This window comes from Crocodylus porosus, unplaced genomic scaffold (genome assembly GCF_001723895.1).
Source record: "Crocodylus porosus isolate Cpor-Errol unplaced genomic scaffold, CroPor_comp1, whole genome shotgun sequence".
Lineage (NCBI taxonomy): Eukaryota > Metazoa > Chordata > Crocodylia > Crocodylidae > Crocodylus > Crocodylus porosus.
Window position 1 is genome coordinate 43,585,722 of NW_017728947.1, and position 19,396 is coordinate 43,605,117.

Here is a 19,396-nt window from a genome sequence, read left to right on the forward strand (position 1 = left end):
AGTTCTGACCTGTCCCCTGGTTTTGCAGAGTTCCTGGAGAGTGTGGCTGCTATTTATCAAGATCTGTTGGCTGGTAAGAATCCGAACACTGTAATTGTTCCAACGTCATCCTCTGGGCAGCACCGTTCCCGCCAGGCTTCAAGTGAATGCAGCCCACTTGATGGGGTGGAGGCATCTCTGTTCTTCCAGTGCCTAGAGACCCTGCTTGATAGGTCAAAATACAGGTAAGAACTGGGACTGCAAGGAAGACTCTGAGCTGATACTTGGAAAACTGTCTTAGTAAGGGTGGAGCTCTGAGGAACTACAGGACCTCGGAGAAGCTGTGAAGCCCTCTAAGCATCCTTGGGTGGATATAAAGGGGAAGAACCCTAATAGCCCTAACACAAAAAAAGAGAAACTACATCACAGATGTCAGAAATGGGGGCTTGAGCTGATACTTGAGATGAAGGGTTCTGTTGGGGCTCTGCTTCCCTATAGAGCTCTCATCTCTGCCTTGGCATCCTTCCAGAGAGAGGCTCACCCAGCACCATGTATTGCAGTAGGAAACTTGAGTACCACTCTCTGCTCCAATTAATTTGTATGTAAAATATTTAAACTGATTATTAGAGTAGGTTTCTCACATCCTGTGTGAGGGAAACCTACTTCCCTGTATAAGGGTGCTAGCCACTGAGCTGAGATAGCAGAAGCTGGTGGTAACAGCACCATTATCACAAAGACAGGCCACTGTTTGGTTTGTGAAAGGGAAGGCTTGGAGTTGTGGTGCCTGAGTCCCCACATAGATCTAGTCTCATCTCCCTGTCCTTGGACTGGAGGCAATCATGGCTGTTCTTGGAAATCTGTCTCAACTCAAAGGCTTTCCTTAGTAAAAGGACAGCAGTTAGGAAGCTAAATGAATGCGCCAACTGCAGTTTGCCATGATAGCTTGGCTTACTTCCTTCAGTCCATTCCTGGAGGATATAGTTATCAAGTACAACTAGGTCTATGTTGGAGTAGGTCAGACATCTGAGAGACAAAAGGAGGTGATGTTCTACCAGTCATGCTAATTTTGCTTCCTGTCTTCGTGTAGCTGTCCCCCACCCGCCCTTGTCAAAGAAGTACTGAGCAGTGTCCAGAGACTGACTTTCTATGGATTCCTGATGGCACTTGCAAAGCATCATGGGATCAACAGAGCTCTAGGTGAGGGAAGAAGGAGCCCTCCTGAAACCCCTGTGTGTCTGCCTGGATTTTTCTGAGTCAAAATTTTTTTGGGATGTACTACACAATTGTGCCACCTATTTTTCATTGTCATTCTGCAAAGCACAGGCAATATCTGCCTGAGAGGGGAAGTGCATGAAGCAACAAGACAGAGAGATATGAATTGCTTCATTTATCTCTATCACATGATGCCTCACGATAGCAATATTGTGAGCAGATATATTCAGTTAACACTGGGTGGAAGGAGTCAGGAGGAGGTAAGGTGGCTGATTGCTTTCAACAGTTGCAGTAGTAGGAAACTGAGTTCCAGTTTCCTTTCCCCCAGTGTTAAGTGCCTATGGTCTATGACTGCAAGAGAAAAGGGAAGAAGAAATGCATCTCAAGTGCTAAAAAATTCTGCTGTGCCCTTGCAGCAAAAGATCCTAGTGGGGTCCCAGACCTTCCCTTCTATCTCCCACACCACAACAGGAACCTCCTGCTTCCTCAGACAGTTGTACACATGTGGTTGTGTGTTGTTGGTACAAAAATCTGCCATTTAGCGAAAATCTGATCGCAGTGTAAAATACATCAATATAACGTCAGAAAATAAGGCCCAAGGGAGAGGAGACACAGCTGGTTGGATTATTCAGGTTATTTATTATCTGGTCAAATCCTCTTAATTGTCACAGGCTTGTAGCCACCCAAAGTTCTCTACCAGGCCACTGTGGAAACAGTGATGGTAGCGCATGGGTCCAGGTTAGTGCAGAGGACATGGATCATCAAAACTTGATCCCATTCATCTGTTGCATAGATCAGTGTTGTCCAAGATCAGGAGGGCTGGGGCGCTGCGTTGGCTTCTTGTTAGAAGGCCAAGAACTCTACTTAATTCGCATGGATTTCAAAACACACTGTCCTGTGCCAGCTCTCTAATTCCTTCTTGTGACCTCCCTTTCTTTCTTGAAGAGGAGAGGGAGGAGCTCACTTGTCAGCTGAGTTTGGCAAGGCTGAATTTGGCACCCCAAGGCTGTCCAAGGGCCAAAGAAGAATATTTGGATGCCTGAAGCTCTGATCTCTCAGGATGCTGGCCTTGCAGCAGGGGACAAGAGGCCTATCCCACCACATGATACCAAGAAAAGCAGAGGGGTAGCGTGGGTAGTGTTTCTGTTCCTATAGCTCCATGCCTGACTGCCTGATAGTCTGCCACACCTCAGAGAAGAGTCTCACTGGAAACTGCACTTCTCTTCCCTGTGGGCCTGCTTCTTTGCACAGGTGTGTTATAGCAAAGAAGCAGAATCATCCCTTCCCTGGCTGAGGCCCCTCTCTTAACAGTCCATTTCTGTTGCTAATGTCTCTCTGGGGCAGGGCTGCTTACCCAGCAACACAGAGATTATGTATCAAAGGAACATGAATACAACCCAGCAATCCCCTCTGCAAACAGGCTTAGGGAGCAGTGATTCATTGAGGAAGGAGATGCATGGATTGTACCAAGCAAAGCTTTTTTGTTAGTGCTACAGAATCCACTTCCAGCAAGGTGCAAAGAAAACAGATGGGATGAGAAAGCCCTGCCCATAGCTTCCATTGTACCCTGTACAAAGTGTGTGGGTTTTTCTTTCCATTAACACAGGCCAGTCCCCTGGCTCCCTGCCAGCCTCCTGCAGAGGCCTCTCACAGGGGAGGGGCAGCAGCCGCAAGTCTAACAGGTGCTAGCATCTTGGCAAGGAAAGGAAGATTCTTCTCCTGATGTCTTTTAATCTTTCCTGCAGGATGATTTCAATAGGCTTTGGTCTGCAGAGGATCACAGGCTCCCCATAGCCCTGCAGCCAGGGCAGTTCCAAGGGAAAATTTCAGGAGCAAAGGAGCTTTCCCACAGTGGCCTGTGTTCTCTCTAGTCTCTCTGGGGCCTCACAAAGCCAGCAGCCCCTCTGGTAGAATAGGGGGGATTAGAGCTGCTCCTTCTGGCTGGGGCGGCACCAATGAGTTTGTCAGGCAGATTGGAATCTGCAGCCTAACTCCAGTGTCAATATTGATTCATGAATCCTTTAAGTGTTATTTACTGACTCGCCCAAGTAATTCACGTGCCCCAGAGACCTCACTGTGCATTCTGCAAATGCAGGAACAAACCCAGGATTTAGCTGGGTTATTCTTTTAATTGAGCTCGTGACAGAGAGCAGGCTGGAACACTGCTCAGTTCCTGGGCTCCCATCTCCTGGTGCCAGGGATGCTGGAGTACCTGGCTTGTCTGGTGTTTGTGGGAGGGGGCCCAGAAATGGAAGCAGCTAGGAGCCTGCTACCTGTTTAGGGTCTAACTGACTTGGTGGCCATAAATTGCCATATTTGAGAACCTATGCCAAGTGCCCCATGCTAGGTGGGGGTATGAATCCACAGATCCTGCCTGCCTAAGAAGCAAAAAACTAGGGTCAAAACCCACAGACAGAACATGGCAATACAAAACGCTCATCCCAAGGACATTGAATGAGACCAAACTGTTGTTTCACTCCTACTAACGCTTTGAAGCCTGTTTGTGCCTGGGGTTATATAGTGGCACAGACCTGGCCTGGCCAAGGCTCCCATCTCTGGGCATGCCTGCCTGACTCACTCTGTCCAGGGCTGGCCTATCCTACAGACAAACTGGGCTGTGGCCCAGGACAGTCTCTGTAGCACTGATCAGTAATCAGTGGCTTCTGATTGGGTGCCATGGTTAACACATGAACATGGGAGACAAGGTGCCAAGATTTATTTTGCCCAAGGCAGCAGAATAGTTCTGGTTGTATCTGCATGAAGGAATGGTAACTACAGGAGGGGCTTTGTAGGAGGCTTCTGCCCTTCTTGCCAGTGTAATTTAGAAGAGCAGCAACATAAACAGCTGCTACAACAGGCCCAGTCACCTCCCCACATTGTATGCAACTGTCAGCCCCACTAACATGCCTCATCAGGACACTTCCTCAGCCTGACAAAGGGCCCAAAAGCTTGCTTAAGAAGAATTTTCCCCACTATTTGAGTTGGTCTAATAAAAGATATTGGATTTACGCAAAGAACCTTATCTGCCTCATCAGGACCCTTGCCTTCCAGTGAGGGACAAGAGAGATGACCACAGGCTGATCCCACCAGCATATCTTGCTCATGTTGACAACGGCTGCTACCAGAGAGCAGCCTATCCAGTCCTGTCTTCCTCATGCCTAATGGACAAGCAGGGTTGGGCCTAGCTGCCTTCCTGTAAGCACTCTCTGGGGTGGGGAATGCTTGGGTCTCATGCCAGAGCTCAGAGCTACCACAAGTTCCCAGTGACACTGATAGATGGGTCCCCACAGCCTTCAGGCCACTCTTGTAACCACAGCTTCTGACTCTCAGATTCAGGCCTGTCTACACAGCAGCCAGTTACCAGTCCATTGCCCACTTTGTTCCAGATATGGTTAATGCCCATGCATATGGCTAGCTCTCTAATAGGAAATGATGCTGTTAATCCTGTGCTGCAGTCAGCAAAAGCCTGGGGGGACATGGTCACCTTTCTGTAACTAGGCCACTGTATTGTTGTTTTGCAGAGTGGAGGGGCTTCCGTAACCCCTGGCTGTGTAGGTTGCTTGCCCGGGTTTTTCTCCCATCCCTCACATTCAGACCGATCTTGGCTGTGTTAGTGGACAACTCAGCCAAGAGGTGTATGCTGGGACTTCCCGTTCTTGCCTGTGGTCCCTCAGTTTGTATAGGCAGCTATCTCTGAGGTGGCAGGGAGGGTCTTTTCAGCCTCTTAAGCCCAATACTGAAATACCCCTGTGGCACAGAGCCCTGAGCAGGGATTCTGCATGAAGCCTGTTGCAACATGGCCAGGCTCTACACTGAAGTGTGCCTTGCTGTTGTTTTCCAGGGGCTCTGCCAGATAAGGGAGACTTGCTTCTTGACCCTCCCATGGACCAGGAACTGGAGAAACTGTAAGTGCCCAGAGAAGAAAGGAAGGTAACAGATCCAGCACAGCACGCTGGGATTAGGAACTGTCCTCTCTCCTCTCATCCAGCCCTAGGACAATGGATGAAGGAGCCCTTCAGCTTAGGCAGCAACAGACAAAAGTCCTTGGCACATGCTTGAGAAGCAGAGCAGAAAGCTGTCTGCAGCGAGATGCAGCGGTAGCAGAGAACCCCCAGGGCATGGGGAAGAGCTTTTTATATGTGCATGCTCAGTCTGCTATGGCAGAGTAAACCAGGGGGAGAGCTAGTGGAGCACAGACTGTGGCATGAGACGGGGAGTTCCTCAGCACATGAGGGAGGATTCACAGAATCAAACCCCCAAGCTGTCCTGCTGGCTGTCAGTGCAGGGGTTCCCTAGTCTGCTGTAAACTTCCCCCCCCGGTCACTGAGTGCAATCTTTGGCAGTGGCCCCCATCATCTCTGGCTTCCCCCTGGAAGAACGACTCATGGGGTGAAGGTTGGTGATGACCACCTAGGGTTTGTCTTTTCTTTCAGGGTAGCTCAGGTTTCAGGGCTCTCTATCTCCACTCCTGCCAGCTCCAGTGGGGAGCCAGCCAACTTGCCTTCCCGCAACTCCCCCAGAATCAACTCCCCCTGGAAGCCCCTGCACCACCGTAGGAAAGTGGATACGGAGAGTGATATCTCCACTGAAGAGACAGACTCCTCGGAGAACTGATGTGAAGTTACCAGCTCCTCCTGACTCTCCCGCAACTGATGGGATGCAGGACGGAAGAGCACCGCTGCCCGGAGGCTGAAGTTAGGTCCCACCTGCATCTCCATTGCATGTGCCTCCCTCCACACCACTCCCAGGTGCCTCAAGCCCCTCCCGGCAAACCACCATCAGCTCCTGTCCCAGACTTGACAGAGGAATCTCTCTTTCATCCAGAGCCCAGAACTGAGGCCGTGTCCAGCTGAAGAGTTATGCTGCCCCCTGCTGGCAAATAAGACAAATAACCCAAAACTCACCCTGGGAAGACCTCCCCATGGCATTCTACTGCTGGGAGGAAATATTCTTCTCACCACTGATCTCACCTTCCCATGCTTGCTAGGTGTGAGGAGCAGAGGGCGAGCTAGTACAGATGGAATCCCATATCCCCAACAGCTTCACTCAGATTATTCCTGGTAAAGCTGCACTTGTCCTAGGGCAAACGTGGAAGAAAGTTCTGTAATTCCCAGAAAAGTAAGATCTAGTTGTTGCCCTCTCTACTCTTTTCTGCCTTCTCCTTGGTCTCTAAGAGATGCCAAAGCAAACACAGAAACTAGATACTCAGTTAAATACTGCACTGTGCTCATCTGTTGTACTGGGTTAGCCACAGGGACCTCTCTGGGAACATGCTCCTTCTAATGCCATCATAATATAATTTAATGTTATCTTAAGAGCAGTGATAGGGCAGACGTAGCACATAAATTTCCCCTTGCTACGCACTTTGTGGTCTGCAGTGTTTTAGCTATCGTGCTAGCTGGGATGGTACGTGACAGGAGTTGAAGGGAGCTTATCTTGACTTAATCTGAGTTATCTGCTAAATGGGTAAGGACTCAAAATCCTACCTGAATTTTGCCCTTACAACTGCAAGAATGAAGCCTCCACCCTGTTATTGCTGCAGAGCTCAGCAGCTTGGACTTCAAAGCCCAGAAGCTGATGGAGCTCAGCCTTGGCATCTCCCAGTCTGCTTGAGTCTTCCCCAAAGGCCAGTTCGCTCCTGCCCCTGACTCTGTCTGAAGGAGCTTCCTTGCTTCTCTTCCCTCACAGAAAGCTTCAAGGTGCCAAATACCAGGAACTGTTTCCCAAGGGTGTGGAGTTGGCATCCAAATGGTCTCGTTTGCCTGAGGGATCTGGTTTAAGAAGAATTCTACTCAAATCCTCCCATGCCTAGGTCCCTGCCCCACCCAAGAAGAATATGAGAGTGGGGGCATTTATTTATTGTAACTTATTTTATTTATTATGCTTCTAAACTGCTGTAACTTTCCCATCTGTTTGGGAGTGACTATAACATGAAGCAAATAAAGCATGCTGTGGAAGGTGAATGCTAAACCTGGGGTCTCCTGCTCTGTTCTGTCCTAAGGAGTCACCACCATCATATGCCTTAAGGTAAAACAGTAGCATGTTTCACAGCTTCATCCGTCTAAGCCCACAACCATGCCCAAAGGCTGGTACAGTATTGGAGGTGGAATACACACCAGAATGTGCTCCACAAAGGGCAGTACAAATGGTACCAAATAGGGGAAGGAGTGGGCATACCCCCATAGCCAAAGGCAATGGTGCTCAGCCTTTTGGCCCTGCAGACCAGATGCACAGCATAGGGTCTCTGTCCATGGGCTGGATTAAGCCCTGTGTTCCAGGATTGAAGGCTGCCCCAGCACTGCCTCCCTGCTATGTGCCAGGATTGGTCTCTAGGGGCCAAGTGTCACCCCCTCCCACTTGTGTGCCAGAACTGGGACTTACCACTGCCCCTGCTTCCCAGGATCAGGTATCCAATCAAGTCTGTAGGGCCCAGGGGTTGAGGCTCCCCATGGGTCCTGAAATTTTGTAGTAGAAGAGTTGTGCTACTGCTCCCCCACTGCCAAACTTCTGGAGCCATAGGAAGCCCCATGGGGTGGATGACTTGCAGCCCAGGGATTGAGTGGCCTCAGGGATAATACCAGGAACTGTTTCCCAAGGGTGTAGAGTTGGAAGTACATATATAGGGTGAAAAAATGAAGGTGTCCCAAATTATTTAGCTTTGAAATGTGAAAATGTCTAGACCATCTGGTCAGTGTCTAACCTAGATTCTAAATCCTTGGGAACATGTCTTTCTTCTGCACCGTGTGCAGAAAGAGCTCAATAATATAACTCTAAATACCAACACTTTGTTTAAAAAATGTAAGTTAAGGTTGCTGAGAGACAGCAGTTTACTTACTTGTCATACCATTTAAAAGCACTTACATGTAAAGGTTTAACTGTTCCCATACAATAAACAGATGGTTTTCAGCAAGCATAAAGAAATGACAGGTTTTTATCACAACAGCCTTAGCTCTGACCCAGGGGTACTGATTAATGTTATTTCTGTTACCTTCTCCTTGGCAACAATGTTTTTTCTCTGGAGACTACATCCTTGCTATAGACCTACTATGAATCTGATTGGTCATTGTTGCCTTTCTTTTTAAGGCTGTTCTTTATGGAGTGCGCCAAGGAAAGGATCATTATCAGTTTGAGTCTGTGGAAATGCATGATCATGTGTTGATCATTCACCAGTGTCTCCGTTAACTGCTGGCCACAGTCCTTCCACAGGCCTTGCCAGACCACTCCCCCAGACACTTCATGACTGCTTTACAAGTGCTCCATCAGAAACCTGGCCCAGCAAAGATGAACATTCATTCTTGTCTCTGTTTGTGGGGGGGTTGGGAGAAACACTATGAAACAGTCTGAGGACCCCAGGGCTTAATGCACTTTCCCCTGAAGAATTATCAAAGTATCCCAGGACTTTGATCGTTTCCTACAATTCCCCTGGACTTGAACCACTGCCTTAGGAAAGTCTTACGGCTCTGGGAATAGGACAGTGTTGGATAGCAGTACCTGAATGTACATAGCAGTAATAGCTGCTCTCATTGATGCTGGTATTGAGACTCTCCTGACTAGCACAGTAGCCAGAATCTGTTTTCTGCCATAGCAAACCTTGGGGGGATGCATAATAAGGGGAAGTTCTGGTTCACATACACGCTGCATCTGGAGTAATTGCTGCAAGCTCCAAACTCTTTTTCTTGTCCAGGGAAAGCAGGACCCAGCAGTGATGTCCCTTCTTGGAGCTCCTGAGGCACCAAGAGCAGGCCGCAGCCCTGGTACACAGGAAAGCAAAGCCCCCACCCCAGCCTGACCACGGGGTAAAACCTGCTCCTGACCCTGAGCACAGGGGCAAGCCCTCCAGCTAGGGTGGCCAGAGGACAGTCCAGTTGTCCTCTGTCCTCTATTGATACGAACCAGATGCCTTTATTTTTCTCTTCAAGAGAAAAATAGAGAACATAAAGGCATCAGGTTTTGTATCAATAAAGGACAGAGTAGCAGAATACCAGAATGTTCGCTATGATGGCCACCCTACCTCCATCCTGGCCCTCCCCTCCCCAAGACAGGGCTGGTGCAGCCAGCCCAGCTCCCCCCCATCCCCAGCCCACGTGCCAGGGCACAGCTCTGCCCACATGACCCACCCAGGCTGGTAGTTGAGCCCAGCTCCCGCAATCTGGGCCAGGCACAGGTGGTCTGAGCACATGCACTGCATCGTCTCAAGCAGGGAGTTGCCTCCGAGTCCCACCCTTTCCCCAGTGCATGGGTCCCTGTGCTCCTTGCGACAGCCACCAGGGCCAGCGTGTACACGTGCCCGCACCCATGCACCACCCTTTTAGTGCGGAACAGTGACTCCCCCTCACCGTAACCTACAGCTCTACCCTGCCTCTGCCCACTCCCCTATGGCCAGTCCGAAGTCAGAGTAGAGCTGTACATTACAGCATGTGGGTGGATGTAGCGCGAGAGCCTGAGACTGTTACAGAGGGAGGCAAAAGTCCTAACCCTCAGGAGACACGCACTGGGGGCTGGACTAGATGACCCCCCACCCCCCAGCAGAGTATTCAAAACTGGCCTCTTTCAAAGCAACTGCTGCTCCCCGATGCACTCTGTAACACCAGTGCTGCCAGTTTGAAAAACATCCCTTTGTTCCTGGCTGCCAGTGTGAAGAATGTCTCATTCTTCTCAAATGAGGGAAGCATGTCCATCAACTCTGGGGGTTCAACCCCAAAGGCCTTCCTATCTGAGTTATAAAAACAGAAGGTAGAAGACAATCATCCTCAACTGCAAGGGATGCTGATGATGAAAGACAGAAGGCAAAAGTACTAAACTCAGTATCCCAAACGTTCACACTGTACCTTATCTATGTAAGCGGGGAGTTGTGTGTATGCGGTGGAAATATGGCATATGGAGGTGCCAGCAGCAGTCAGAATTTAACAGCCAGGAAAAAGTGAACAGGCCCAAAGATTTGCACTCCTCTGACAAAACTGAATCAATGGGTTAACCAAGCAGGCCAGCATGCTGCTCCAGACCCCAGTGACAGACAGAGGTACGTGGGAATCTTCCTCTTACAGCTCAACAGTTACTACTTCACTTCTTCAATGACTAGACACTTGAATTTAGCAATAAATTCCATTTAAAAAATAATTTTTGGGGCAAATGTACCATTTTTCCCCAGCTCCAAGTTTTAACATTCATGTGCTGTTATACTGGAGGGTTGCATTCTAGGACTTCCTGCAACCCACACCCTCTTCCCCACAGTAGGGCTGCATCCCCTTCATCACATGCCAAGAGCTCTGAATCAATATCCATCCCCCACCCTCTGCTGTTAGTCTCCTTCACTTTTTGAATAGAACAAATTACTTAAATTATCTAAAAAAAAGTTGTTACCTATGCTGTTTGCAGTGTTCATCTCCAGTACCAAATTGGCCTGTAAGAAGCTCTGCTACCATCACCTGTAGATTTGGTTCAAGCTGTCAACTCTGCTAACCAGTGTCAGGGACTCCAGAGATGCCAATTTCCTCTTTTCTAGTTTCGCTGAGACACCAGCTGAGCTCTGCCCATTCCTACCTACAATATTCCCCAGGGTTTTTGGATACAAAAAGAAAAAAAAAAAATTCTACCACCTTGGGGACAAGGCCTTACCAACTCCACCACTTAAGCAAACAGTTCTCAATCTTTTCAGATCTGACACACCCCGCAGGAAGTTAGCTCTTAGCTTTCACTCATTTTTGTTTACTACAGAAATGTAATAAAAGCCATTCTCTTGTTGCAAGTATCTTGGATAGATCTCAACAGGGCAGAACAATTTTTAAACACTGTTTGAAATCTCTAGGATTATCTTGTGAACCATATTTGTACTCCTAACAGTACTAACACTGTGTGGCATCCCACAGCACCTTTGGAAGCATCTCAAGGCACCCCAGGATATTGTGGCACCTTGACTGAGAATCACCAACTTTATTTTTCTGAAACACTCAAGAGGACCTAGCAGTAGTTTCCTTACACTACACATCACAGTTATCAACAACCTGTAACAAAGGTTACTATGTTATCTAACTCCATATTTTCGTGCCTTAAAGTCAGATGCCTTTGAAGTTAAACCCAGGAAAACCAGAGTTATGGTTAAAACTTGCTCTGGGGATAGCTATACTGCCCTCATCATATGGTTTACGTTCTGAAAGTACTGCTACATTCTCTCAATATGAACCCTTGTATAGGAATCCTAACATGGTTACAGACATCAACTTCCAGAGGGGGTGGACTAATCTGACAAGAGATTCAGGCCAGTATTGCATGCTGAGTACGAAATATACCTGAGTCAACTTGCACCATATGTGTACTGTACAGTTCCAGCTCTCCTCCCCACCCGATTGTCATCATAGCCATGGCATGCCACTGGAACGAGGCATGAACTCCTGTCACAAGAACAGCAAGTGGTAAGGGAGGAGGTAGCATAAACATGGCCTTGCCTTAATTCAGTTCCCTTTATCTTTACTCAGAAGTTACGCATTTCAGATCATAGCCACTACCGCTCCTCCTACCTCATGCCATGCAGCACTGCATGCCTGACCCAGAAAGAGAGAAGCTGGAGATCACACAGGGGGTTCTTTTATTCAGCTGAGGAAAAAGTTCCACTTCACTCCCCCTTATACAGCAGAGCCTCGAGCCCTGCCACAAACATAGCACATTAATACCATTATCTCCTACATAATACAAACAACCCAGAGAAGAGCAGAGAGAATATCAGGCCCCAAGGAACACCCACCACTCTCCAAAGCAGGGTGCGGGAGAGGCTGCCTGCGCTTCACTCGAGACAACTTGATAGTTAAAAATCTAAGCATCAGTGCATATTTCAGAGCCCAAGGAACAGAAACTGAGGGAGCACAGGGGTGGGGTGAAAGAAAATTTGCAGAAAAGCAAGGCAGACACTCACCTCTTTCAAGTTTGCAAGGAAAAAGTCAGTGACTACTGCACTGTGCGATGAAGAACAGCAGGCTGGGGGATGGGTTAGACCCTGCTCAGCCTTGAAGGCAGGGGCTACAGCCCGCCCATCTCCCTCCTTTCCCTCCCTCCAACAAACAGGTCCGTCAGCATAGGATTTACTAATACCCATCCAGATGTGGGAAAGAGAGACTGTGTCCCTTTTACAAGGGAAGCAGGTCCAACCTGTGGCCATCAGTGGCAAAGGGCTGGCAGGAGAGTCCAGACCGGTATGGGCAGGGCATAGTAGCCACTGGCTGAAGCTACCTCTTTGCCGACAATTGGTGCAGTACTAAAGTCTTTATCAAATCATAATGCAGCTCCCCAGGTGAAATAAAGAGAGAACTCAGTATCATGAAGCAGTTTCACCTGCCAGTGGCAGGGCATTAAGACACAATGAGGGAGGCTCCCAGGCAGGTGCGCTACATGCAAAGGCTCCACATACTCTGCACTGTGCTCATTGCTGGCTGCAATAGAGAAGATTCCCTTGCTACCTGGGCCTCAAAGCAGCATTGTGGGGAGAACAAAGATCAGCCCATCGCTTCCTCTAGTTCCTCTGCTCCCCACAGAGACAGTTAATTCAAGTAAAATGACTTGAAGCAAAGGTCCAAAGTTGCTATAAGGGAAGAAGAACAGGTTCCAGCCTCTGCCAATAACAAAAGCTATTCCCATCTTCATATGCACAGACAGGAGGTGGCTAGGGCATGGAATTCAGATAGAACAAGTCAGTGCAAACCAGGAGTGGGGAGGCCCAGTGGAGCAGGCACATGCCCCTGGGCACAGGTGGGCTCCACATGAAGCTGGGCGAGTGGAACAAGTGGCCCCTACCTCCCTTTTTGAAAGAATTGTAATTAAAAAAAAAAAAAAAAAAAAAAGGGAGAGAGAGATGCCTTTCTTCCATTGCCAAAGACACTGCACCCAGCCCTCAAGGGCCCAATGTAAGGGAGATGAGGAAGCAGGCAGCCAGGAGGTATCTTTTAACTGCAAACCTTACACAATTCTCCACACCACATGCTACAGAGACTCTGACATGCTCTGCCTGAGTACAGCAAACCCTTGCCTCAGAGTTAGAAGCAGCTGGGGAAACACTAGAAGACTGGGCTGCTCCAGCCATCTTGCAGGTAGGCACCTTTGCCAAGCTTAGCTCCCTCCAGATCCAGGGTTTCTGCTGCCCAATGGAAACAGGGGCTAATTTTTTGCTTTACTAGATTGTTATGCCCAAGCACTTTTCCTAATTCAAAGACTGTCATGTGACTTGATTTTACAGCAGTAAGCAGGGACATCGCATCATGCTGCAAAATGCAGGCACTGGAAAACCCCCATCCTGTCTTCACTGGTAACTGCAGCTCCTCCATCCCCACCTCTTCTCCTGGCCTATGGTAAATGAACACATCTTCCACCCAGTGATATCATCTCTGCTGTACTAGCCTGTATGAGAAGGGGCACCAGTTAGCAGCACTGAGCAGAACACATGGCATCTAGAGAGCTCCTGGTTATAGCAGTCACTTTTAAGACAACAAGATGTAGGCCAGAGAGGTCTGGAGCATTCATAATGGCCGCAACTGGTACCTTCTGTTCCACGGTTCAGAGCAGTGTGAGTTTCTGGAAAGAGGCCTCCCTCTTCATTGGTTAAACAGGTAGGGTCATGTTTGAGGGCATACCGATTCCAGTACAGATCAGAGTCCAGAGCTATTTAAAAAGGATTCAGGACATGGCCATTTCCCCCCACCCCACCCCAGACACATTAAAACACAATCCTGCAGTTTACTCCAGGCAATTCAAAGTGAAATCAGTGCCTCTGCTGGCATCCCTGTGAGTTGCAGTCCCTGGTTCATCAGTAAGAGCCATAACGATCCTGGGGAAGGAAACACACTCTTAGCCGCTGTTTACACCACATTGCACATACACTAACAACAGGACAAATGCAAAAGCCCCGAGCTTAACATTTTTGGGTACCCAAGAGGCAGGGAGCAGCACAAAGCAAAACCACAGCACCCAGAGACACCTGGCCAAGGGGCAGGTTTAAAAAAAAAAAAAAGCAGCCTCAACCTGGTAGGTTCTACCCAAAGGTGTAGTGAGAAAAACGCAAATTGTTTCTGGAGCAGCAAGGGTCCCCCACACCACTTACTACAGCGGCCTGGAAAGGTCTCAATCACCAGGGCACAGATAGTAACTCTAGCAGAAAGCCATACAAAGCAATTTGCCTTCAAAACCACACATGCATGTACATGTGCATAGGTGAGGCATGAGACATACAAGAGGCTACAAATTCATCTTATTTGCTCTGCAGTTCACCTGAAGATGTACAGTTGGACAGGAAACTCATATCCAGATCCACCCCCAGTCCAGAGTCCCCCCTTCCTCACCTGAAGTGAGTTCATCACACCATTGGCTAGAACAGCCATTTTCCCAGCAACAGATTTCACTCCTTGTTTGAATTGAGCGATGTCAGCTGCAGGTAGCACATTCCCAATTGACACCCCACCTGCAAAGAGCCAGCAGGAGGGCTGGAGACAAAATGCAAGAACAGTGGCCCCCCCCCCCATTCCTACAGGTCTTGTTGCAGAAGACAAGGGAATAAACTCCATGCTGGTCCCCAGACATGGCACTCTAGAATCCCAGCTCCAGGACCTCCCTTCTTCATCCCACACTAGGTGCTAACAAACCTGAATGTGTGTTCTCAGCATCCCCAAAGAGGTCCGCGGAGCTGATGGCATTGCTGCCTGAAAGCTGCTGCAATCGGGACCTGGCTTCGTACTGCACCGAGCAAAAAAATAGAACAAGACTCAGATCCAGCTACAAAGGGCCAAACCCAGGGTTTGAGCAGAAGGCAGGGTCTGTCCAAAGGTGGAGAACCAGACCAAGCATCTGGAAGTGGGTGCAGCAGGGCAAGTGTGGCACTTACCTCAGCATCAGCTTCCCGCCCAAAGAACATGTCTGAGGAGATGGCTTTGGCCCCTGCAAATTTCTGCCGAGCTTCATTTGATTCCACTATGGATGCCCTGCTCTCTGCCTCCTTCCGAATGGTGGGTCTGAGGAGATGACGAGAGACCTCTCCAAGTTTTGCACTTACTGACGCAGTAAGGAAGGCAGTTCATGGGCTCTGCTCCTCAGACTCCCTACAAACCTACAAAGCCACATGCAGCAGCTGCTGTCCATTAGGACAGTTTAGCACAACCAAATATAGCTAGTGGTCATGAAGTTCCTGTTGTATCCCCAAGCCATCCACTTCCATGTGAGAACAGTAGAGGCTAACACTCCTTTTACCTAGGAGCCACTACAGACACCTGGTATTCTCCATTCTCAGTGCTAGTGTTCAGATGTTTTGCCTATGGGGGTTTCCACAGCACAAGACTTGAGTAGCTGGACACTGGCATCGCTATTGGCTCCTCAGGAACACCAGACCAGCACTCTCCCTGGTAGGCATACCCCTAGGGTCTAGGGCCTGAGCTCTGGCAATAGCAAGGGAGTATACTTTACCTCTCTCCAATGGGCCGGATGCTGGAAATTGTCACTTCAGCCTCTTCCTCCCCTTTGTCAACACCCCAGGAGGAGTCCGTTTCCCACCGTGAATTGAAGGCATCTCCCAGTGAGAACGGGTTATCTTTATACCTATGGATCAAACAGAGGGGGACTCAGCCAGGCCACACCATGTCACCTAGAACTAAACCAAAGGCCACAGTGAAGCTCAGGCTTACTTGGGGGGTCCAGATGTAAAGCCTCCAGCATCTTCAAATAAGTCCAACCTGGAGCGGGAAGATTTTGCTGCCAGTGGGGTCTCCTGCTCAATTACTTGCATCTCAGACAGCACCGAGTGCGAGACAGAACTAGGAAAACAAGGCAGAGGATCAAGGTTCTAGTTCCAGAAGGCCCAAAATGGGGCTGAGAACACCCACCCAATACTGGTGCCAATCTGTCTCAACTCAACTTGGAGAAAATGCAGGCTCCGAGAGACAGCAGAGTCTGGAATAGAATGCAGCCAGATATACCCAAGGTCTATAACAAGAGCAGCTGCCACCACAGTAAGACTCAGAGGCTGAAGGGGCCACATCTCAGTTTTCTGGAAGGGTCAAAGGCAGACCAGATTCTCCAGATAAAACTTAAGGCTTCATTCCCCTTCAGGGAACAGAGTGGTTCTAGATGCCACTTGCCACATTGGCAACTCAATCAAACACATCAGACATTCATCTGTTAAGATGGCAGCAAGCTAATTCCTACAGAAATCTTAAGCCAAAGCAACACATTCAAGAGTGTACCTCACACCCACCCCACCCAGAATCAGGTACCTTCTGGACACCAATCCCATCCCCAGTCTCTCAGCTTGTTCACGTTTCTTTCCTTCCAAGTTCTGAAGTTTCTTCTCCTCCTTCTTTCGATCGAGCTGCAATTCCTGATAGGCCAGTCGCATTGAGGTAACTCTAAAGGAAACCTCTGTTGTGAATCCAACAGTTTGCCTCTCCCAAATGGATAGAGTGTGTTTTGGGATGGGGGGAAAAAAAACAAAACAAAACAAAACCCAAACTCTGGCCATGTCTACACTGACAACAGTGTGTGCACAGATGTGGCATTAAGCCTGTAAGTAGAGAAGATGTGTCATTTCAGCTCAATGTCATACTATCTAGAGTAGGATTTATGAGTTAAATGCTTGCTCAAAGAACCTTGCTTGCTTATAAAAACAAACTTATTTCCCTTGGGCAGACACAGCCTTCAAGTTCAAACAAAAGGTCCCAAATCTCAGCCCAGTTTTATGGCAGGCCCTTACATGGCATTAGCAGAACACACCCAGAACTTAGAGCAGTAAGAAAACACTACTTCTGCTGACCTAAGGCCCTTTCAGAGACACTAATTCAAGCAACCAAGACAGAGCAGCGTTTATCCTGCTGTAGGGGCTATTCTTGCTTCAGACTACTGCCCCTGTAGGTCAGAGATTTACCTTGCTGCTAGTCCTGCACCCAAAGCTGAGAAGTTTCTTAAAAAAAAAGAGTCAGCCTCATCATGCCAGTTTCACTGCTGTGGCAAGCAAATACTTGGCACCTGACAAAGGTATCTCCCATGCTTGACACTCACATGGATTCCTCAGCTTGTTTTCCAGACTCCACAGCTTGCTGCTCCCTCAGCTTCTCAGCCACCTGGGCCTGCCGCTCGATCTCAGTAAAGCTCTGGCTGCTTACTTTCTGGGCTCCAAGACCCTTTTTCGCGCCCAACTGGGAAAGACCCAGAAACAAAGATAGACAATTCACAGCCATTAGAAACTCAGCGAGTCACTTCCAGACAACAACCCCCACTTCCTCACTGGGCTAGATCAGGTCTTCAGTCTGTCCAATTCTGTGTGCCACAACACAAAGCAAGCAGTACCTGAAGGGGGTACACCAAGGACAGGGAGAACAACTAGGGAATGAACTTGATTACTGGTGCAGGGAAAGCTGGGACTGGCCCCATGCAAGGCAAGTCTACCAGCAATGCTCACATAATGCTCTAAGGCTCAAGTACCTTCACCTCTGCAAGGCATTGGGGGAGCAAGAATGGATGGAGAGGAGCGTTGATTTACTTAGGGCAAAGGCAAGGGTTTGGCTAACACTGCTCAGGTTCAGGAGGCAGCCCAAGTAAAGTGCCAGGAGGGAGAAAGCAGGGACACATGAGAAGCGGGGCTCGCCCCATTACGCAACAGAAGCCAAGACATACATACCCCTTTCTTGGCAGTTCCTGGCTTCTTCTTGCCAATTAGGGAAGGTTTTAATTCTGCAACAGGAAGAAAGAAAGAAGTGAGGAAAAAGGAAAGAAAAGCCTCAACAAGCTGAAGTTAGTATTTAATAAACCTGGTGGCAGCCCACAGAGATCCACTACAGCCCAGCCACAACAGAGTCTAGGACATAGCATGCAGTTTTACAGCAACAGCCTGGGTGACTTCACCCAGCCAAAAACAAAGCCCTGAGACCACTCTGAGAAATGAGAAACCCTGAAGCTTTGCAGGTATGGGGGTAGGGAGGGTGTTCTGTCTGAAACAACTCCTTCCTGCAGCTACACCAAGTACTATTTCATGCATTATAGGCAGGGGTGATTCCTATCTGGTCAAGGATGGACAATTCCAGTCTTTATCCAGTGACCTCATGGACAGAGCTCCAGCAGCCAGTCCAAAAGGAAAGGCAGCACTAGGGGACATGACAGATAGGGAGGTAGGAGCATCATCCAAAAAAAGTCAAAAACCCAACCATAGTAGACTGTAGCGCTGCCTCCCCGCAGCCAGGGTCACACCTGGAAGGGATATTAGCGCACTGGCTACTTTGGTAGACCCCAAAACTCAGTGGGTGACAAAGCATAATTTCCTTATGCGTTCCACTAGGAATTTGGCCCTTGGCTCTGTGGCAGCTAACAGAGTTGAAGGCAGAGTCACAGAATGGACAGGCAGAGGTGCCACAAGCAGCCAGCGCAGGCTATTTGTTAGCCAGTTACCTCTGGCAGGTGGAGGCCCGTGTGTAGACAGACACATGGACACGTCTGAGGGAGAAAGACACAAAATATGGGGAGTGAAAGGGGTGCTGAAGGACGACAACTTCACACTAGAAGCCAAACAGTGTGGCAAACTCCAGCCATACAGTACAGCTCCAGACAGAAGATAGTGTGGTGGGATCATCATTCCTACAGGTGATAACTCCCTGAGGAGCTGACTGCATGCCAGGAACAATGAATAAACTTTCCACAAGCCTAGAATCAATATGGCTTGAGTAGTCAAGTTCTGGGTGCCTATTCTAAATTCAAGAAAGGTAACAAGCTGTTGAAAAGGTGTGATTTTTGATCTGGTCAGTGAATGGGGCAGTGGGAAAGGACTGGTGGTAGGGAAAGAAATTGCACTTACCCACAGGAGCTTTGGGGGATGTGCTCAACAGATCAATAGATGGGCCTTGGTTAGACTCTAAGGAAAGAAAACCAGCAGTCAGACAATAAAAAAAGCTTCCTCTCCCTTTGTCAGTGTGCTCACTGCTCCCTATCCCTTAGTGTACAGAGCCCAGACATTTCTCAGAAAGCTACAATATCCCGAGAGTAGCTGACCTATGTTCTCCATACAGTAAGCTACTTCAAGAAGCATGACAAGAAACCACCTAAGCCAACATCTTCTGCTCTTCTGCTCGTGCTTGTAGATCACCAAAGAGGAATATACCTCTTCTGCTCGTGCTTGTAGGGAGGCAGTTAGACAGGCCAAAGCTACCATGGAGCTGAGGATGGCAACCCAAGTAAAAGACAATAAGAAATTGTT

General features: G+C 48.7%; 2 protein-coding genes across 8 annotated transcripts in view; one reads left to right on the forward strand and one right to left on the reverse strand.

The window, feature by feature from the left end:
• Positions 1 to 7,161, forward strand: part of CUNH11orf49 (chromosome unknown C11orf49 homolog) — a 126,503-nt gene extending 119,342 nt beyond the window's left edge. For 3 of the 5 annotated variants that reach the window (XM_019551506.1, XM_019551505.1, XM_019551507.1), the window contains 2 exons: positions 5,033 to 5,096; positions 5,625 to 7,161. In XM_019551506.1, the coding sequence (XP_019407051.1) occupies positions 5,033 to 5,096; positions 5,625 to 5,805 (245 nt within the window). In that variant the 3' untranslated portion in view covers positions 5,806 to 7,161. The remainder of the gene's footprint in view (positions 1 to 5,032; positions 5,097 to 5,624) is intronic. The other 2 variants (XR_002103979.1, XM_019551508.1) reach the window with 2 other exon arrangements.
• Positions 7,162 to 11,756: 4,595 nt separating this feature from the next.
• Positions 11,757 to 19,396, reverse strand: part of ARFGAP2 (ADP ribosylation factor GTPase activating protein 2) — a 13,304-nt gene continuing 5,664 nt past the window's right edge. Inside the window, exons 7-17 of one of the 3 annotated variants that reach the window (XM_019551236.1) lie at positions 18,998 to 19,054; positions 18,595 to 18,639; positions 17,831 to 17,883; positions 17,212 to 17,348; positions 16,431 to 16,562; positions 15,843 to 15,971; positions 15,625 to 15,756; positions 15,050 to 15,176; positions 14,811 to 14,901; positions 14,511 to 14,629; positions 11,757 to 13,999 (exon numbers count right to left, since the gene is read on the reverse strand). In XM_019551236.1, the coding sequence (XP_019406781.1) occupies positions 13,979 to 13,999; positions 14,511 to 14,629; positions 14,811 to 14,901; positions 15,050 to 15,176; positions 15,625 to 15,756; positions 15,843 to 15,971; positions 16,431 to 16,562; positions 17,212 to 17,348; positions 17,831 to 17,883; positions 18,595 to 18,639; positions 18,998 to 19,054 (1,043 nt within the window). In that variant the 3' untranslated portion in view covers positions 11,757 to 13,978. The other 2 variants (XM_019551237.1, XM_019551238.1) reach the window with 2 other exon arrangements.